The following is a 20,199-nucleotide window of genomic DNA, read 5'->3' as shown; positions in this document are numbered from 1 at the left end:
ATTTAAGAGCCCTTCTTAGCTGGCCACAGAGCTGGGCCCTCTTGTGGATGAGCTGAAGGTGATGCCCCCAGCCTCCAGCCGTAGCGAGGCCCCCATGCATCAGGAGGGGGCACGTGTCCACACAGCACCAAAATCATCACCAGGGGGACTTTTCTGGCTAGGAAGGGAACTGGTAAAGTACATGGCTCTTCAGAGAGCTGTGGGATACAGCCCTGTCCTCCTGCAGGACTCAAACCATCTCATTTTTATCACAGCAGCATGCTCTTGCCTCACTCCGGCTCATGGGTAAGAGGTAACACCACTATGTTACAGTTCCTCACAGTGCTTCCAAAGAGATGCTTCATCAGCAGGATCTTTTTATCCTTCCTTCAGAAAATTACCGTTCCTCTGATATTTTCAGGTTCAGATGGGATCCGTGGGGTGTAGCCAGTGGGGGTTCCTGGCCCTTGTGGAAGCTGTAGTCGTTGCACCTCCTTGTTCTCACTTCCCATGTCAAGCTCCCAGGCTCAACTACATATTCCTTGCTGCAGTAAGGGCTGCCTCTGCTCGGACTCTCCACTACAGAACATAAAACAGACTGTAGGGCATGGTGGGAAACATCCAGAGCAGGGAACGGAGGCATGGCCCCTGCCCTACAGCCCCCATAGCCACTGAGTGAAGAGGGAGGAAAAAACTTTAGTCTTCTATCCCAACATCATTCTTTCTTGTTCTTGTTCTTGTTCTTGTTCTTGTTCTTGTTCTTGTTCTTGTTCTTGTTCTTCTTCTTCTTCTTCTTCTTCTTCTTCTTCTCCTTCTTCTTCTCCTTCTTCTCCTCCTTCTCCTTCTTCTTCTTCTTCTTCTTCTTCTTCTTCTTCTTCTTCTTCTTCTTCTTCTTCTTCTTCTTCTCCTTCTTCTCCTCCTTCTCCTTCTTCTTCTCCTTCTTCTTCTTCTTTTTCTTCATATTAATATAAAATAATTTTAACTATAATAATAATAATTTCAATTAGAACAAATGTAAATCCCAGTTTCTTTCCTGCTAGGCTTCACCCTGCTGAGACTGGCTCTCAGCTGCTTTGCTTAAGTGGAAAAGATTCTGCAGTGGGAGGCTCAAAACCATTTCAATGACCCCAAAGTGGCACAAGGCACATCCATCTCCTGCAGGATCTGCCGAAGTTGCCCTCCAAAGGTCTACAGCCCTGCCAGTGCCTCAGTGGTCAAAGAGCTGAGACACCGACAGGGCTCTTTGCTGGTGTTCGCAGCCCCAGCACACCATTCCCGACATCTTCATCTGGATGATGAGCAACAACAAACGCATTGCCTACGCCCGCGTCCCTTCCAAGGACATCCTCTACTCCATCGTGGACGAGGAGATGGGCAAGGACTGCGCCAAAGTGAAGACCGTCTTCCTCAAGGTGCCTGCCCATCTTCCCTGGGGAACTGCAGCCAGGAGGAGGGAGATGGAGAAGGGGCAAACTGGGAGGATGGGAGATGGAGATGAGGGAGTTGGGTATCCAGTTTTGCTGGTGATTGAATACTAGGCACAACAGATCCGTTAATGATGGTGGAAATGTGCTGCTAAGAGGTGTAAAGCCCTGGTCTTAGCAGTCTGGTGGGTGAGAAATGTCTGTAAGGAGAGAGATGTTCGATCCGGCTGGCCAGGAAAGGGAAATTTGTCTTGGAAAGAGGAAGCCAACGTGGTAGGAAGAAGATAAAACATGAGACAGAGTAGTGGGCATGATCCAAATTGATGAGGGCTGCGTCCCTGGGTGTAAGTGGGGTACAAGCAATACACTAGAAGGGGAGTGCAGCAAGAGGTGGTCTGTCCAACTTTATGGCCTCCCTTATTTCCACCTAAACTCATCTGTCCTTTATGCCCAGCTACCTGGGAAGAGGGGTTTTGGACCTGCCGGTTGGACAGTTCAGGCCAAGATGGAGATTTACTTGTGGCTGGGCCTCAACAAGCAGCGCAAGGACTTCCTGAGCGGCCTGCCCTGTGGCTTCGAGGAGAAGAAGATCGCCAGAGGCCAAAACCTGCCGTCCTTCCCACCCATCAGCCTCCTTTACACCAGTAAGAGCTTGCTGCCCTTGGTGGCTCTGGGGACAGGACACGGAGGGCAGGGGGAGCCTGGTAGGACACCACTTGCCTTCCAGGAGCTAAGGGGAAATGCTTCCAGTTGTCCCACGGGGAATCCTAGAGGGAGGTGGGGTGTGGGATTTGTGCCTCCTCCTCCTGCCCCGTTCATAGCTGCCTTTATGTGCACTGAGAGCAGGATGCTGAGGAAGTCCTTACCCATTTGGGAACCGTGTTTTCAACCAATTTCCTTCATTAATGCCAGTCCTGAGCAATAGCATGCCTCAGAGACCTTGCTCTCTGGGCTGAGCACCACGGTTGGGCTCCAGACTTTCATACCAAGCTGTCCCACTGCCCCTCTCTGTTGCAGAGAAGCAGGTTTTCCAGCTGCGAGCCCACATGTACCAGGCCAGGAGTTTGTTTGCTGCCGACAGCAGCGGCCTTTCGGACCCCTTTGCCCGAGTCTTCTTCACCTCCCAGAGCCAATGCACTGAGGTGAGCACCGTCTCCTGACCTGGAGGGCTGGAAGTGGGAATAACTTGTGGCTGCTTTCCCGTTGTTGTGGCTTTTTGTTTCTGGGAAGAGTCCCTGGGAGATGTCCCATGGCTTGCTGACCCCAAAAAACATTCATGCAGCCAGGTGCTGGATCTGCAGCCTGAGATGTGGCTGAGACAAGCCGGGGCTGTGCTCATTCTCCTGAATCCATCCCCATGGCTTCCCCTGCTGCAGGAGAGCTGAGACCAACAGCCTGCGTGCTGCCCCTGCCCAGGGTCCCAGAAAGTCCCTCTCCCTTTCTTCCAGGTCCTCAATGAGACCCTCTGCCCAACCTGGGACCAGCTGCTGGTCTTCGACAATGTGGAGCTGTACGGAGAAGCCCACGAGATGCGGGACGACCCCCCGATAATTGTCATTGAGATCTATGACCAGGACACGGTGGTAAGATGAAACTCAGCAGAGGAAAATGTCTCTGATATAGATCCTGTAATCACTCCTGGCTCATGGGCAAGGTGAATAGGGCAGAGGGTGCAAGAAGCAGCCTTTCTCTGGACCCTTGGGAGAAAGTCTCCTCACATCTCCCAGGGCATGGACTAGGAGCCTCTGCTTCTCATTAAACCTCTTAGACTCAACCGAATGATAGCTTATTTTTGGAGAGTGAAGAGAGAGTTTTTGTGAGGTGGGGATCAAGGAGATATTAAATCAGCCTTTCCCTTCAGAGTAGCTGCTCAAGCCAGCCCTAGGCCAACTCCTTCACCTTACTTGAAGATGCTGATGCCTTAGGAAGCGCCTTTGGATGGGAAGCCAGCAGTGAAAGCTGGTGCTGAGCTTTGGTGTCCCAGCCCCAGGGGGCTGATCCTGATCTGACCACACTGGGGAGAGCTGGGAGGCTTCATACTGGGCCAGCAAACCCGAGTGCTCTCTTCCTCTCCCCAGGGCAAGGCTGACTTCATGGGCCGCACCTTTGCCAAGCCGGTGGTGAAGATGTCAGACGAGCAGTACTGCCCGCCACGGTTTCCCCCGCAGCTGGAGTACTACCAGATCTACAGGGGCAACTCCACCGCAGGTGACCTGCTGGCGGCCTTCGAGCTGCTCCAGGTACCAAAAATGCCCAGCCTGAGAGAAGGGAAGGACGGGCTGGAGGGTGGAAGGCAGCGGGGTCAGTCCGTTCTTACACAAACAGCAGGTAGTTTGTACATCTGAGAGGAGCTAGAAGGGTTTAACACAGCTACGGAGCCAGCAGCAGGGCAGCTCCTGCCCAGTTTTACTGGTCAAGGTGATGTGCAGAGAGTCCCAGTTTCCTTCTGGACAAGGCATCCCACTAAAATATTGCATTAGCCCAATCTCCCTACAGCATCACTGGGAGATGCCAACGGGAGTCTTGGTGCTCTCTGAGATGGCCAATTTGAAGGTCTAAGGAAAAAGGGATGAGAATTCACATCCGCATCCCAAGAATATGGCAAAATTTTACCCCCATAGTACACAGAGGTACCAGGGTTAAACCTTCCCTTTCCTGCCTTCTTCTCCATGCACTGGGACTGTCACGTTTGTAGGGCCGTGTCTCAGCAGCCTCCTGGTGTGCAGGGGGGATGAGAGCTTCAAGCCAAGAGGAGAGAGGCCCTAGGAAACTCATCACAGGGCTGGGTTTGGATGTGCTGAGTGGCTGCAGGCTCCTCTAACGCAGCTGGGGCAGCTCCTTTGTGCCCCAGGAGCTGGCAGTGCCTGCGAGGTGGCCCCTGGGGGTCCCTTTGCATGGGTTGAGCCATCCAAGGAGCCACCCCAGCAGCCACCCCATCCTCCCCAGAACCAGTGATGTGCTCCAAAGGCACCCCGGAGCTGGGGCTTTGGTCTCTGCCGTGCCACGAGGTGGGCTTTAAGGGTCCCCTCCCACCCAACCCATTCTGTGGTTCTGTGATCCTAATCCGAGCTGCATCTCTTCCAGATTGGTCCTGGGGGCAAGTCGGACCTGCCCCCAATCGACGGCCCCACAGACATGGACCGGGGCCCCATCCTGCCGGTGCCACTGGGGATTCGGCCGGTGCTGAGCAAATATAGAGTGGAGGTAATTGCATTGGAGCACCAGATTTTAATCTTCAGCAACTGGATCACCCCTGGCTTAAATATGGGCACCACAACGAGCCTAAAGAGCATTTCGGTTTGGCCATCAGCTTCCCTCTCCCTTGGCTGCCTGGGTAGAGAGTGGAGATGGAGGCAACACAGCCCGAGATGCTCTGTGCACAGTGCACCCATGGGTGCGGGTGTCCCTGCTGGCTGGAGATGCTGCAGGACTCGTTTCCCAGTCCCAGACACTCCCAAGGGATGCTGAGAACCAACTCCTGTGGCCTCCAAGCTGAGGGCAGCCCTCTCATGCCCCTGCTTTGCCTCCTCCTCCTCTCCTAGATTTTGTTCTGGGGGCTCAGGGACCTGAAGAGAGTGAACCTGGCGCAGGTGGACCGGCCCCGGGTGGACATCGAGTGCGCTGGGAAGGGGGTGCAGTCCGCCCTCATCCAAAACTACAAGAAAAACCCCAACTTCAGCACTTTGGTCAAGTGGTTCGAGGTGGTGAGTGTTCTCCCCTGGCTCCTCAGCCGAAACCCAACCTTTCTGAAACCCAAACCGGGGCTCCCAGCCCCTTTTTTTCAAGCAACAGGGGACTTGAGCTCCATCCCAGCTGGTGGGAGCCTTTCCCTGCCCTGCTGAGCTGCTCTAAACCACCCCTGCTTTAGTCCCTGCTGCTTTTTCCACCCACCAAAGTGAACATCCCACAGCCAACATCCATCCCTTGCTAACCAGCCCCTCTTTGCTCCCCAGGACCTCCCGGAGAACGAGCTGCTCCACCCGCCCCTGAACATCAGGGTGGTGGACTGCCGGGCCTTCGGGCGCTACACCCTGGTGGGCTCCCACGCCGTCAGCTCCCTCCGAAAATTCATCTACCGCCCCCCAGACAAGAAGGCCCAGCACTGGAACATGACAGGTAACCAGGAGCATGGCTGTGGGCAACAGCAGGGCACGGGCAAAGAAGGAGATTCGATGTTTCCTGCTCTCGGTGAAGGGGATGGGGACAACGGGGTGGGAAGCTGCTGGCCCCGAGTCCCCGTGGAGTTTTTCCTTTGTGCTCCCCCTGATGCCTGTGAGACAAGGAAAGTTTGTTCGTTTCTAACCTCTCTGCATCTTTGTGAGCCCACACGCTCCCCCAGGTGGATTTGCCATGCTCTGTGCCTGCTGCTGCTATTTGGGTAAAACTGGAAAGCTGCAGACTGGGGCTGGGGGTGGACACCTTCCAAATCCCAGCCTCCGTTCCCTATCAGCCCCAGGGAATTCCCCACAGCAAAACCCATCACGAGCCACTGTCCCTGCACCCAGCCCGGCTCCTCAGGGCTTGGAGAGGCACAGGAATCGCTCCCCTCCTCAAAAACTCTTGCTGGAGGTGGAGGCCCTCTTGGCTGGGCAGAGATGGGAGCTTGGGGAGTTTTCTAGGGTCCGTCCCTGGCTCCGGGCACAGATCTGGAGCTGTGGTTGCAAGTTGTGCTGCTACTCTCAGGGCAATCATCCTCCTTGTCCCTTCTCGCCTTTCTCACCACCTGCTTTCCTTTGCTATGGGAATGATGATTTTTTTTTTCAAGCTGTAAGGGTTTGTGCTCATTTTCCCTGCTCTTCTTCTCTCAGCAAGGTGGCCACACGTCACCCCAGCATGTCCCTTGCAGGATCTCACCCGAGCTCTCAGTTTCTTCTCTACACTGTCCTTCTTTTTTCTCCCTTTCTCTGTCCCCTGTCCAGCTAAACATCTCAAAGGCTACCTGGCCATGGCCAACGGGGCCCCTCGCTCTCGCCCCACAGGGGAGATCGTGGTCAACATGGAGCCTGAGGTTCCCATCAAGAAGATGGAGACCATGGTGAAGCTGGAAGCTGTGAGTATCGGCGTGTCAGCGCCACGCTGGCATCTCTCTCCAGATGCCAACCCTACCCAACAGAGAGCCACCTTGTCCTGCTGAACACGGGGCCGGGCTGAATCCTGGAAGGAAGGGTCTTGGTGTTATAAATCGCTCAGTCCCAAAATAGGATTATAATCAAAGTTTACAATTTATTAAGGGAATAGAGGTAAGCAAACAGCGCTGGGTGCGCCGGGAGTCTCTGCTCCACCAAGATGCACACCAGTTACATCAAGCAGCTGGTTTTTATGCCCCTAGGCTAATACATATTCATTACTACTTCTAAAAAAATCAGGGTTATTACAATTAGTTTCCAGAATCCAAACCCTCCTACTGGAGCATGCGTATCAGTCTCTGGTGGTCCCTCTGGGGTCTCTGGGGGTCTCTCATGCTGAAGGCTCATAGTCTTCCTCCCTCTTGTCCTTCTCCTTTGTCCAACTTGGCTGGATGTCAGAGACTTGTGCAGCGTCCCCTGCAAGCTTTGTCTTTTAGTCGTCCTTCAGCTCTCCCCTTCTCCTTAATCTCCTGGCCACATATCAGAGACTTGCATAGCATCCCATGCAATAGCCATAATAGTTAGCAGTTATTCTGAAACCCCCCAGATATCAGAGGCTTCAAGGAAAAGCCTAAAAACACATTTCCCTTCAAGCTCTCTATTGACACAAATTGCTGGACCATTCCTTTGCAAGATACAACAACTATACACATCAACCACTCTGTTTTTCTTAGACTTGTGGTTATACAAGGGTATGTAAGACAGAAGGTCACACCCATCACACCTAGCATTGTTCCCTACTGACACGAATCAGATAAAAAACATCTCACTCCAGCATTCACCTCCCCGTGTGCCCGTGTGTGCTTGCACTCGGCTGCGCTGCTAACCTGCTCTCCCTCTCCCTGTTCCCTTCCACGCCGGGCGGCAGAACTCCGAGGCGGTGGTGAAGGTGGACGTGGTAAGTGATGGAGCTGCTCCTCCTCCCTCCTCCCACCCCTCCGTGCCCCTTTTCTTGCCCTTCTGGGTCGCTGTCAGAGGGTGCCAAGGCAGGGACCTGCAGACTGGGAAGAATTTCTGGGCTTGTCTCAGCCCTGCTGTTCCCTGGGATTGGGATGCTGGTTATGGCCAGCACAGCCAGACACCAGCCCCTAAAGGATTTGTGGTACCTCTAGGTGGATGCAGGGCACTTTCCTGGGCTGAGAGAGGGTTGCTGCCATGTACAATGCGGGTGTTGTAGCCTAGAAAATGCATCGATGATAGGGATAGACAGGAGGGGATGTCTTGGGACTCGGACACTGTCTCCTGGAGCTCTGGGCACCTTGCTGCTCCATCCCTGTGGCTGTAAAAGGGGAAAAGAGCTAAGGAACCCACCCAGCCAGGAGGGCTCTGCTTTCTCAAGTGCTTTACCCACCTCCTCTGCACATCAGGAGATGTTTTCTTTTCACCTGATCCCTCTCCTTCTCTGTCTTTGCTTCCCTCGTCCCTGCAGTCCGAGGAAGAGAAGGAGAAAAAGAAAAAGAAGAAGAAAGGAGGAGGAGGAGGAGGAGGAGGAGGAGGAGGAGAGGAAGTAGAAGAGGAGGAGCCGGACGAGAGCATGCTGGACTGGTGGTCCAAGTATTTTGCTTCAATCGAGACTATGAAGGAGGTGGGTGCAGAGCAGGGGGGTGAGACACGTAAGGTAGAATAGGGGAACGTCGTTGTCTCCTGCAGGCAAGGTCTCAGCTCTCTCTCAGCAATTTCCAAAGGGAAATTCCAAAGGGGGCCGTGCTGCTTTCCTTGCTTGCCTGCTGGCAGAGCTGAGCAGGCTTCCCCTTCCGTGGGTGCACCGGGGGTGTGTGAAACAGAGCTTGTTTCACAGCTCCAGCCTGCACCCAGCAGCTTTCATCCCTCCAGCACTGCCAGACCCCAGCTCGCTGCTGGGACAGCCGGAGAGCTGCGACCCCCAGGCAGTCACTTCTAGCGAGCACAGGGAACTCGACGCGGTCACCCACCCCTTGCTCACTTCTTTTTCCCCCCAGCAACTCCGGCAGCAGGAAGCAGCCGCAGCAGAAGCAGAGGAAAAGGAAGAAATGGAGATTGCAGAAGGTGAGCAGAGGGCGAGCAGGGCCACCAGGGGAAGGACCGGGGTTCCTCTCGGTGCTCGGGCACCCCTTTTGGAGCACGCAGGTGTTCCTCTGCTGCATCAGACGCTCCCAGCACGTACAAACCAAGGCAGGATCGATTTTTGTGGAGCAATTCAGGGTGCTGGCGGGGAGCCGTGCTGCTGTCCCAGGGCATTTTTGTGCAATCACCAGTTCCTAGGTCACTGGAAGTGTTGCTTTGGCCATGCAGATGTGTTGAGCGTGCCAAGGAGTCGGTGCTTCTAGATCTCCTTCGTGGCGTTTTCCATCCTCCTTCTGCAGGAAGCTTTAAAGAAAGAAAACTTCTTGTTTTGTCCCAGCTTTTGAAGTGAAGTTTTACCTGTTTTTTTTTTTTTTTTTTAAAAAACATTTTTTTAAAAAAAACTTTTTTAAAAAAAGCATTTTACCTGCTTTTACCTGTGCGTAAAGGCGTCCTGCTCTGCTCTCCCTGCCTAGCACAGGCCGAAGAAAAACACGAGCTTCTAGTGCCAGATCTCTGACCCATTTTCAGTTCCATGTTGCAATAGGATAAATTGTGCCCTAAAAGCATCTGTCTCTGAAGGAAATCGGGGGGTTGAAGCTCCTACAGGGGCACTGCAGGTGTCTGAAGTTGACTGAAACAAAACTTGTAATATAAATGATAATGGGCCAGGAATTCCGATGAGTTGGGCCGTGCTGCCCAGGGGTGACCTTATCCATTTGCAGCCCCTTGCCAGGCCCTCCAGCAGGGCTGGGAAGGGTTTCCCTGAGGACTTTCTCTCATCCTCTCTATACATCCCACATCCACATGATGCAAGGTCGTTGTTTTGCCTGGGTAATGCAAAATTTCTTGGCTGAGATGACTCCGAGCAGCTTCTTCCTGGGCTTGCTGTCGTGGCAGGGCTGCCGGGGGTGTCTTGTATCCCGCACCACTCTTGTCCTGCCTTCTGAGCAGGATCCATCTCCCCTTGGCACTCCCATTCCTTCCTCCTTTCCTTTCCACACCACGTCCTCGTGGCCGTCCGTCTGTCCCCGTCTGAGCTGCCCAGCAGTCACAAAAGCTGGTGGATCGAGGCCATCGAGGCATTGCCTGGGCTCCTGGAGATGCTGTGCAGCGATGGCCAGGCTCAGGGAAAGACAGGAGAAGGCTCAAAAGGTTGCTCCAGGGCTGGGCTGGGAGCTGCAGGCTGTCAGCTTTCACGTTCCTCCTGTTTTAAGGACTTTGATCGAGTCCCCCCCTTTCCCTGTCTTCCCCCCATCCTCATTTCCATCTCCTCCATCCCCGCTGCTTCCCCTCGGCCTCAGAAATCAAACTTGATGACTCTCCCATGAAAGGCTTCAAGGGCCAGGCAAAGAGCAAGGAGAAGTCCAAGGCACCCAAAGACGACAAGAAGAAGAAGCAGCAGGCAGCCCCTGAGCTCCCCGAGAAGAAGAACAAGCAGAAGATCGACGAGCTGAAGGTGAGTGTGCCAGCAGGCCAGGAGCAGGAGCAGGATTGGAGGCAGTCCCAGCTACCTGCAGCCCTTTTTTTTTCACCCGATTCCCCTCTTTTCCGTCACCTAGGTCTTCAACAAAGAGCTGGAAGCAGAGTTTGATAACTTCGAGGACTGGCTGCACACCTTCAACCTGCTCCGTGGGAAGATTGGGGACAACGACGACAACGCAACCGAGGAGGAGAGGATAGTGGGGAGGTTCAAAGTGAGTCCGGGTGCTGGGCTGGACCAGGACCGGGGCAGCCCTTGCCTGCAGGCTTCTCTCCTGAAGGTTTTTAGCAGGAATAGAAATAGAAAACGATTTGCCTTGCCCCAGCCACAGCACCGTGCAGGGAGGGAGAGCCTCCAAGGGCAGCCCCGGGAATCAGATGGCTCCAGGTAGAGCATCCACAGGGATGATCTGCAGGCAAATGGATGTCTCACAGCCCTTGAAGAAATCCGAGGGAAAATCAGCTCCTCTTTGCCTGCTGGAGAAATAAGTCTTGCCCTGGGGTTTCTCTGAGGACCCTTTCTCACTGCCAGCCCCCAGGCGATGCAGGAGCACCTCTGCCAGCTGTAGGATTCTTGCATGAAAGGAGCTGCTCTTGGAGGTTGAGAGCTTGGCAGATTAAGCCAATTAATGCCAATTTAGCTCTTTGCTTGTGTTTAAGTGATGCTCTGGCCCAGGACCGCCCCTGCCCAGCACAGGATCCCAGCTCGTTGTCCCAATGTCACTTTTCCTCCTGGAAATCCCTGCCCGTGCACCCTCCTTCCCGGGGCAGCAGGGCTCTGCTCAGGCTGTGCACTCCTTCTCTTGCTCCAGGGCTCCCTGTGCGTCTACAAAGTGCCTCTCCCCGACGATATCACCAAGGAGGCAGGGTACGACCCCACCTTCGGCATGTTCCAGGGGATCCCCAGCAACGACCCCATCAACGTGCTGGTCCGGGTCTACATCGTGCGGGTGAGCACAAGAGCAGGGGCTGATCCCGAGCTCCCTCGGGTTTTAAGGACCAAGATCCTCCCTTGGAGGACCTCCCTTGGTTTTAAGGACCAAGATCGGGGCCGTCCCTGATTTGATCACCAGCACGGATGGAGCTGATGCCTCTCTTTTCTCTCTCCCCCTCCCCAGGCCACGGATCTGCATCCTGCTGACATCAACGGGAAAGCTGACCCCTACATCGCCATCAAGCTGGGGAAGACAGACATCAAGGACAAGGAGAACTACATCTCCAAGCAGCTGAACCCTGTCTTCGGAAAGTGAGTTGCCCAATTCCTTGTTCGCACCCAGAAGGGGTGAGCTAAGCCCGAGACAAGCTTGAAAACCCTTGGACCTGCACCCTGTTCATCCCACAGCTGTTTGGGGTTCAAAAGATGGGGCTCATCACACTGCAAGCAGTGTAGACATCCTCAATTAAGCCATTTATCCTTTAGTAGGAGCATAGTCAAAGAGTAAAGGATGTTTAGGTGTCCATATCTGATCACATTTAAGCATCTGCTGTAGGAAACGTGAGGCCTGAACTCCAGTGAGGGGATTGCCCAGCTCCACAGTGACACAAACTCAATTTTGGGGTTTTTGAGGCACCCAGGCCGAGCAATGACCTCGGGACAGAGCCACCTCGCCCACGGGTGGCTTTGAGCAGCAGCCCAGTACCTCAGCGTGTCCTCTTGCTCCCCATCCGCCTTCCCCTGCCCCAGATCCTTCGACATCGAGGCCACCTTCCCCATGGAGTCCATGCTGACGGTGGCAGTGTACGACTGGGACCTGGTGGGGACGGACGACCTGATCGGGGAGACCAAGATCGACCTGGAGAACCGCTACTACAGCAAGCACCGAGCCACCTGCGGGGTGTCACAGACCTACTCCATGTACGAACACAGCTTTCCCTGCCCGCTCTCCTGCCTGGACCCATCTCTGTCTCGTCTTCCACACCAAGCCTAGGTTTCCTGCAGGAATCTCCCTCTTCCGTGGGCTGCTGATGGGGAAGTCTGTGCTGTACCTTTCCTCTTCCTGGGGTTGAGGATGGAAAGAGAGGGGCGATGGCACCAGAAGGGGCTGAGGGGCACTGGTGGGGTGAGCAAAGTAGGTGGGTGAGCAAAGGAGCAAAGCGGAGCTTCAAAGTCAAGCAGGGTGCACGGAGGTCGGAGGTAGCGCAAAGGAAAGGGGTTGGGGTGGAAAGGTGCTAGCAAAGGGTAGAGATCGGGGTGCAGAGGGACCTCGTCCGCTCTCAGGCTTCAGATTTGGAGCCTCAGATGCTTCCCCCGTGAATGCTGGATGCTTCATGGCAGGAGTATTTACCTCGCTGGGGAGCGAAATGGCTTTTTCCTCCAGGTCTTGCCACTACCTCACTGCCCCTGCGCTCCTGTTTGCAGACACGGGTATAACGTCTGGCGTGACCCCATGAAGCCCTCGCAAATCCTCTCCAAGCTGTGCAAAGAGGGCAAGGTGGACGGGCCGCACTTCGGGCCAGGAGGAAGAGTGAAAGTGGCCAACAGGGTCTTCACCGGCCCCACGGAGATCGAGGATGAAAACGGTACCAGCCCCGGGGGGTGAGGGCTGGGGGGAGCTGGGCTTTGGGCATTTTTTCATCATCCAGGGCTGGAGACAGCTCTGGTGGCCCCATAAATGGCTCAGACTTCAGAATAGGACTAGAATCAAAGTTTACAATTTATTAAAGGAATAGAGGTAAGCAAACAGCGCTGGGTGCGCCGGGGGTCTCTGCTCCACCAAGACACACACCAGTTACATCAAGCAGCTGGTTTTTATGCTCCTAGGCTGATACATATTCATTAATACTTCTACAAAAAAACAGGGTTATTATAATTCATTTCCAGAATCCAAACCCAAAACTGGAGCACGCGTATCAGTCTCCAGTGGTCCCTCTGGGGGTCTCTGGGGGTCTCTCATGCTGAAGGCTCATAGTCTTCCTCCCTCGTCCTTCTCCTTTGTCCAGCTTGGCTGGATGTCAGAGACTTGTGCAGCATCCCCTGAAAGCTTTGTCTTTTAGTCATCCTTCAGCTCTCCCAGTCTCCTTAATCTCCTGGCCAGATATCAGAGACTTGCATAGTGTCCTGTGCAATAGCCATATTTCAGTTATTCTGAAACCCCCCAGATATCAGAGACTTCAAGAAAAAGCCTAAAAACACATTTCCCTTCAAGCTCTCTATTGACACAAATTGCTGGACCATTCCTTTGCAAGATACAAGAATTATACACATCAACCACTCTGTTTTTCTTAGATTTGTGGTTATACAAGGGTATGTAAGACAGAAGGTCACATCCATCACCCCATGCGGCCCTAGCATTGTTCCATACTGACAGGAATCAGATGAACACATCTCACACTCCTGCCCTCGCAGGCCAGAAGAAGCAGACGGACGAACACTTGGCCCTGACCGTGCTGCGCCACTGGGAGGACATCCCACGGGCAGGCTGCAAGCTGGTCCCCGAGCACGTGGAGACGCGCCCGCTGCTCAACCCCGACAAGCCGGGCATCGAGCAGGTCCTCAGAGCATAACCCCAAGCCTCTGGGTCCCCTGGGTGCCCCGTGTCCACCACAGCACGCCAGGAGGGTGGGCAAGGACTCCTGGCACGGGGGAGCCCCATCCTGCCCCACAGAGAAGCTGGTGGGGGATGTTATGGGGTCTGGGAGCAAGGAGGGATCCGGGGAGCTGATTGCACCTCTCCGACCCTGCAGGGTCGGCTGGAGATGTGGGTGGACATGTTCCCCATGGATATGCCAGCGCCTGGCCCCGCCACCGATATTTCCCCCAGGAAACCAAAGAAGTAAGGAAAATCTCCCAAATCTGTGGGGAAAACCCAAAGCTTGGGGGCAGCCCCACTTCTCCTTGCTCTGCTGCTGCTCCACAACCCAGCCCTCTGCCTGGGCACCCCGACCAGACATCCCAAAACTGGAGGCACCAGGCGGTGTCCTTCCCTTCCAGAGGGTTCCCATTTCTCCTGCCCCTTTCCCCACCGCTTCCCCTCCTCGTCTCCTTCCCTCCTGCCAGATACGAGCTCCGGGTGATAGTGTGGAACACAGACGAGGTCATCCTGGAGGACGACGACTACTTCACGGGCGAGAAATCCAGCGACATTTTTGTCCGGGGGTAGGTAGAGCGCGGCCAGCCCCTGCCACCCCCTTTACTTCAACCTGGGGGACCCCAGGGTGGGTTTTGGGGGAGCTGTGGGTGCGGGGTCAGCGAGCACCAACCCTGCTGATATCTTCTGTGCTGTCTCTGCCTCTCCACCTCCATCTCTGGCTGCTTGGAGCCGTGGGTTATTATCGGGCCAAACTGGGCTCCTCAGGTCCCTTTGCTGGAGGCTGGGTCAGCAGAGACAACCCCACCCCAAAGCTGACTGCAGCCGACCCTAAATCCTTCTGAGGGGCTCAGATAGATGTGAAATAGGGATTCTGTGGACACCTGCAGTCGGTGGGGGTCAGACTATAGGGTTTCTTGCCCTCATACCCCACTGGTCACTTTAGGGCCTTGTGCCCCATGCCCGTGCTGCCCCTTGGAGAGGTTGCTGCAGTCCTTCAAGCAACCCCACCCCAATGCTTATAGCTCCAGGTTTTTCCAGTTTATCCATGCCTTGCTGGCCTGGAGACATCCCAGCTGCACGTGCAGGATGTCCCCATGCCCTCTGCTCCCCGCCCTGAGGGCACGTCACCCCTGTCACCCCTCCGGGCCCTGCAGGTGGCTGAAGGGCCAGCAGGAGGACAAGCAGGACACGGACGTCCACTACCACTCGCTGACCGGCGAGGGCAACTTCAACTGGCGCTACATCTTCCCCTTCGACTACCTGACGGCGGAGGAGAAGATCGTCATCTCCAAGAAGGAGTCCATGTTCTCCTGGGACGAGACCGAGTACAAGATCCCGGCCCGGCTCACCCTACAGGTGTGGGATGCCGACCACTTCTCGGCCGATGATTTCCTTGGTAAGAAGGGATGATTTCCGATGATTTTTGCCGATGATTCCGCTGATTCTGATGATTCTGATGATTTCCTCGGTAAGCTGGGGCAATGGGGTGGTCGGCAGGGGTCCCTCAGCAGAGGGATGTGGGGTGAGATGACACCAAGATGGGAACAGAGCCTGGGAGGGCAGCCCTGCTCCTCAAGCCCCAAGATCCTGCAAACCCCTATATATAAAACAATCTGCAGCCAACAACGCCAGATCTCAGGGAAGGAGAATTTTTATTCACGATTGCCACGGCGGGCATCCTGCAAACAGGAGTACACAGCAAAAGTGTATCCTAACCTCATATTCCCTATCACCCCATGCTTGATTCCTCCCGTTTCCTTGTGGGCTGAGTACTACAGGTTCAGAACCTACTCAACACCTTCCCATACCACATATATACAATTTTGTTTGACCAACTTCTAATTTCTCCTTTTCCTCCTTTTTTTTCCCTTCTTCTCTCATGCCTATGATTTTTGTTTTTCCTGATTTCACGCTGCTCGTCTTGTTTTTCTTAGCTATCTCCCTTATTTTGGGGCGGCAGGACCTTCTGCTGTCCCCTTTTTTGCTTAACATACCCCCCACTGCTATGCCACTGCTATGCCTGCACGATCACGTTCAAATATGCAGCGTTTGTGGGATTTTACACTGCAAAAGCACAACTTGAATTCTCCCACCCCTTTAGGTATAAGAGCAGATAGAATGAGAGCCTTTATTTCCACTGCTGCTGTTCAAAGGCTGTCCCCATAGCAAAGATGTCAGCTTTTGAGTTCCCAGAAAAGTTTTCCAAGATCATCTCTAACCAAGGTCTCTCATTTCGGGGGTGCCAACATCTTTGCTTCCCGTCGTCTCCTGCCAGGGGCCATCGAGCTGGACCTGAACCGCTTCCCCCGGGGAGCCAAGACGTCAAAGCTGTGCAGCCTGGAGATGGTGACAAACGAGGCGGAGCTGCCCATGGTCTCGATCTTCAAGCAGAAGCGGGTGAAAGGCTGGTGGCCCTTTGTGGCCAGGGATGAGAACGATGAGCTGGAGGTCACCGTAAGGATGGGGAGGGAGAAGGGGGTGGTTTTCTGTCGTGGGGATGGTGCTTTTTGCAGAACACCCCCTAGAGATACTTCTGCTCCCTCAGGCCCCCTCTGTTCCTATGTCTCGAGGGGGCAGGTGGGGAGCATTGCCTCGAGCTCAGCAGATCTCTCTCCGTGCAGGGGAAAGTCGAGGCTGAACTACACCTCCTGACTGCAGAGGAGGCAGAGAAATCCCCTGCCGGGCTGGCTCGCAATGAGCCTGACCCCCTGGAAAAACCCAAGTAAGTAGGAAAGCCCTCTCCCTCCCAGCAGATACCTGGGCTTGTAGGGTATCTTTTTGTGGGGTGGTCCTCAGGGAGGGAGGCATAGTGGGGAGGTGAAGAAGGGTTACACCTCAGGGGATGTAGAAATGATGCAAAATAGCCCAGGGAAGGGGGTCCCAGGGCTTCCCTTTGCCCACCATATCCCTAGCCATGCTGCCTGCCCTCCCCATGGCCATGGCATCCATGAAAACACGCGTTTCCTTCCCCGGCAGCCGCCCCGACACGTCTTTCATCTGGTTCCTCAACCCGCTCAAGTCCATCAAATACCTCATCTGTACCCGCTACAAGTGGCTCATCATCAAAATCGTGCTGGCCCTCTTGCTCCTCATCATGGTGGCCCTCTTCCTCTACAGCATGCCAGGCTACATGGTCAAGAAGCTCCTGGGGGCATGAAGCACGGGGGCAGCCAGCCCCCAGCCCAGCGCCACCTCCTGCCCCAGCCCCGTGCCCTTCTCCTGCCCGTGGCCTCGGGGGACATCTCACTGCTGCTGGCCCTCCTCTGCTGCATTTCTCCACGGATCCCATTTCTGGCTTTATTACTAAAGAAATGGGTCCGGAGGAAGGCTCTGACCCTGAGGCTGGGCATCCTGGGCTAGTAGCAGTGACCAGCCGGCCACTGTGGGGCACTCAGGCTGGGGGTCCTGGACCCCTTTGCCCACTGCTCTGCTGCAGCAGGAAGCGATGCAAGAGCTGGGGCTGCATTGCGGGAGGCTCCCCAAATGCTCCTTGGAGGACATTCAGAAATGGAGCCCTGGGGCTGTGCAAGGGGCCAGCCCTGCCCTGCTCTGCCCTTTCTGGGGTGCTGACAGAGGCAGGGAAGCGTCCAGCAGCACAAGCCTCTTCCCAGGGCCACCAACCCAGCACGGGTGCTGGCTGGACACCCCTGGGGCTCACAGGGAGCCACAGCCTCTGTCACCGCGTGAGCTCCCCTTGGCCATCTTTTATGGCTTTGGTTTGTGCTCACCCAGATGCATCGGGGCTGGGGCATTTCTGGCTGTGTATATTGGGGACGAGGGAGGGAAGGGCTCTCTTCTCAGCTCTCTGCCATACTCAGCTGCTGCAGACCCACCATGCTCAGCTTCAAGTGTGCAAGACCCTCATCCACTACTGGAATGACTCTCGGGGGTGTTTTTAGGACGCTGCTCTTGTACTCTGTCAATAAAGTCTCGGTTTCACTGCTGAGCTCTCGGCTGAGCTCTCGTGTTGCTGGTGACGGGATATGGTTTAGTGGGGACTGTTAGTGTTAGGTCAGAGGTTGGACTCGATGATCTTGAGGTCTCTTCCAACCTAGAAATTCTGTGATTCTGTGATTCTGTGACTTTCAGTGCTGGTACTCCCTGAGGGCAGCAGGCCCAGTGTGGAAAACAAGGCGGCCATTTTGTGAGGTGCCATGGCCACCTCGGCGGACATCTTGTCCTGGCTGAGGGGAGGACAGGCAGCATGGCTGGGGCTGGAGGGGGCTCTGGTGCCTGTGGGTGCTGCTGGAGCTGCTCTTGTTCTGGGGCTGGCTCCTATCAGCCCTTCTCTGCTGCCTGACCAGCCAACGCCACTGTCTTCTGTGTTGTCTCTGCCTCTCCACCTCCATCTCTGGCTGCGTGACCTCCATGTGTGCCTAGCTCGGCCACCCAGTTTTGAGCTGTGCATTATTATCCAGCACACCGATGAGGTGGTTTTGGAATATAATGCTTTGATGGCAGGAGAGAAGATGTCTAACATATGCATCAGGGGGTAAAGGCTGAGACCTCATTGCTTGGTCCCGCCTGCCCCTGTCCCCTCTTGTCTTTGTGCCCCCACATGGCATTTTACCCCACAACCTGCAGTGCCAGCACCGGGAGCCGAGCTGTGGTTTATTCCCAGCACCACATCACTGACCCAGAAGGTGGGGAGAGCCCCATCCAAAACTCACCCGTACAGAGGCACAAGCATCTTCCCAGGGCACCAACCCAGCACGGGTGCTGGCTGGACACCCCTGGGGCTCACAGGGAGCCACTGCCTCTGTCCCTGCATGAGCTCCCCCTGCCCGTCTCACTCATGGCTTTGGTTTGTGCTCATCCAGATGCACTGGGGTTGGAATATTTCTGGCTGTGTTTACTGGGAAAGGAGGGAAGGAAGGGCTCTCTTCTAAGCTCTCTGCCATACTCAGCTGCTGCAGACCCACCATGCTCAGCTTCAAGTGTGCAAGACCCTCATCCACTACTGGAATGACTCTCGGGGGTGTTTTTAGGACGCTGCTCTTGTACTCTGTCAATAAAGTCTCGGTTTCACTGCTGAGCTCTCAGCCGAGCTCTCACATTGCTCCCACAGCAGCTGGATTTGGTGGTTTGTGTCCCCAGCAGTCCCTTGGGGGGCAATCTTCAGAGACCTGCTGTGGTTTGGGCAGCTGCTGGCAAAGTGGCACTGCAGGAGGGGTGTTCCCTCCTCAAGGCTATTGCAATTGCCAAGGGACATTTGTCAGGGCAGTGGGCACTTCCCAAGCCACTCCTTCCCTAAAATCTGGACATTCACACACAAAAGAGCACTGCAGAAGGCAGTGAAGCCCTTGAGGAAGCTGCCCCAACACCTCCCCATTGAGGGTTTGTGGGTGCAGCACACCCCAGGAGGCAGGAAGCCCCCCATGGCTGATGGCTTGTCACCACTCCAAGGCACCTCAGGGGTCCCTTGTCCTCTGCACTGTACCAGGGATCCCAGCCAGGCCCCTGCACACCCCACTGGGATGTTTGTGTGGCTATGGGGAGGAGAATGAGGGAGCATGAAACAGCAGGGAAAGGAGAGGGAGAGCAAGTCAGGACAACTCGCATCAAGGCTTTCGCAAATAAACCTCCCGGCCACGTTCCAGAACCACCCCTGTTTATTTGCATTCCTACGATTTACCGAAGCGGATTCGTTTCACCCTGTGAGGTGCGGGCGATGATGGAGGGGAGCTGATCAGCACCTCTCCCGGCATTCCTGCAGGCATGGAGACGGCCACCGTGGGCACCAAGGGGGAATGTCGCTGGTCGCAGAAGATGCAGCCCCTTCTCCTCGCCGACCGCAGCCAGTACCGCCGGGGCTGCCCAGCACGCAGCCACCTCTGTCTCAAGCTGGCAGGGAGAAAGGAGGTGGTTTTGAGGGGCTGCAGGGCTCCCCTTGGACCCCCTTGAGATGGAAACGCCATCAGGGAGGCCCTGAAGAGGTCCAGGGTGGGCACGGAGCGGGGACCTGGGTTTGGGGCATCCAAAAAAGAGGCTTGGAGCAAAGGGGTTGTGCTGTGTGTGAGCTTCAATCAACCCTGGCCCTCCGTCAGCCGTTCTGCTTTCCATGACACCCACCTCCCTCTGCATCTCCCGCTGCGTACGTGCCTCTTCACGAGCCTCCTCAGGGCTCTTCGCCGCACCCTCCTGCTCCTCCACGTGCTCCTCCTCTTAGCAGTCCCCTGCGAGTGCACAAAACTTATCCAGCAACATTTCCCTTCCACCATGATCCATCCCCTGGCCCTGGGGGCATGGCAGATGCCCTGAGGAGCCCAGGAGCAGCTCTTGGGCTTGGGCACCGGGTGCTTCGTTACCTCTGGCGATATCATCCTCACGGATTTGGCAACCACGATGGCTGCTGACACCGTTTGGCCCCAGAGCGAGTGGAAGCCAAGCACCTTCATCAGAGTCTGCAGCTGGACGATGAAGAACCACAAGGCCAGCTGTCCCAGCACCCACATCGGGCCACGGGGACTGCACCTCGTAGATAGTCAATGGCGTGTGCCCAGTCCCCGTCCTGTGTAACAGAGCCACCAAAACACAACCAGAGGTTAGCATCGGGCTCCTCATGCTCTCATCCCAACGCTCCCACAGCAGCATCAAGCAGGGCTGGAAGGAGCCCTG

At 55.3% G+C, this 20,199-nt stretch overlaps 1 protein-coding gene across 3 annotated transcripts in view; it reads left to right on the top strand.

Moving 5' to 3' along the window:
* Positions 1 to 17,438, top strand: part of OTOF (otoferlin) — a 32,809-nt gene extending 15,371 nt beyond the window's left edge. Inside the window, exons 18-42 of one of the 3 annotated variants that reach the window (XM_082756517.1) lie at positions 1,239 to 1,391; positions 1,858 to 2,047; positions 2,421 to 2,545; positions 2,852 to 2,986; positions 3,482 to 3,643; positions 4,488 to 4,607; positions 4,946 to 5,107; positions 5,357 to 5,519; positions 6,383 to 6,453; positions 7,398 to 7,427; positions 7,959 to 8,114; positions 8,488 to 8,554; positions 9,874 to 10,028; positions 10,132 to 10,266; positions 10,864 to 11,001; positions 11,170 to 11,297; positions 11,736 to 11,906; positions 12,411 to 12,571; positions 13,398 to 13,540; positions 13,736 to 13,824; positions 14,049 to 14,147; positions 14,736 to 14,977; positions 15,857 to 16,035; positions 16,203 to 16,303; positions 16,558 to 17,438. In XM_082756517.1, the coding sequence (XP_082612643.1) occupies positions 1,239 to 1,391; positions 1,858 to 2,047; positions 2,421 to 2,545; positions 2,852 to 2,986; positions 3,482 to 3,643; positions 4,488 to 4,607; positions 4,946 to 5,107; positions 5,357 to 5,519; positions 6,383 to 6,453; positions 7,398 to 7,427; positions 7,959 to 8,114; positions 8,488 to 8,554; positions 9,874 to 10,028; positions 10,132 to 10,266; positions 10,864 to 11,001; positions 11,170 to 11,297; positions 11,736 to 11,906; positions 12,411 to 12,571; positions 13,398 to 13,540; positions 13,736 to 13,824; positions 14,049 to 14,147; positions 14,736 to 14,977; positions 15,857 to 16,035; positions 16,203 to 16,303; positions 16,558 to 16,738 (3,456 nt within the window). In that variant the 3' untranslated portion in view covers positions 16,739 to 17,438. Of the gene's footprint in view, positions 1 to 1,238; positions 1,392 to 1,857; positions 2,048 to 2,420; positions 2,546 to 2,851; positions 2,987 to 3,481; positions 3,644 to 4,487; positions 4,608 to 4,945; positions 5,108 to 5,356; positions 5,520 to 6,322; positions 6,454 to 7,397; positions 7,428 to 7,958; positions 8,115 to 8,487; positions 8,555 to 9,873; positions 10,029 to 10,131; positions 10,267 to 10,863; positions 11,002 to 11,169; positions 11,298 to 11,735; positions 11,907 to 12,410; positions 12,572 to 13,397; positions 13,541 to 13,735; positions 13,825 to 14,048; positions 14,148 to 14,735; positions 14,978 to 15,856; positions 16,036 to 16,202; positions 16,304 to 16,557 lie in introns of all 3 variants that reach the window. The other 2 variants (XM_082756516.1, XM_082756515.1) reach the window with 2 other exon arrangements.
* The last annotated feature ends 2,761 nt before the right edge of the window (positions 17,439 to 20,199 follow it).

This window comes from Aythya marila, assembly GCF_965140915.1.
Source record: "Aythya marila genome assembly, chromosome: 3".
NCBI classification, from domain to species: Eukaryota; Metazoa; Chordata; class Aves; order Anseriformes; family Anatidae; genus Aythya; species Aythya marila.
Note: the sequence above shows the minus strand (reverse complement) of the source record. Positions and strands in the feature narration are given on the sequence as shown.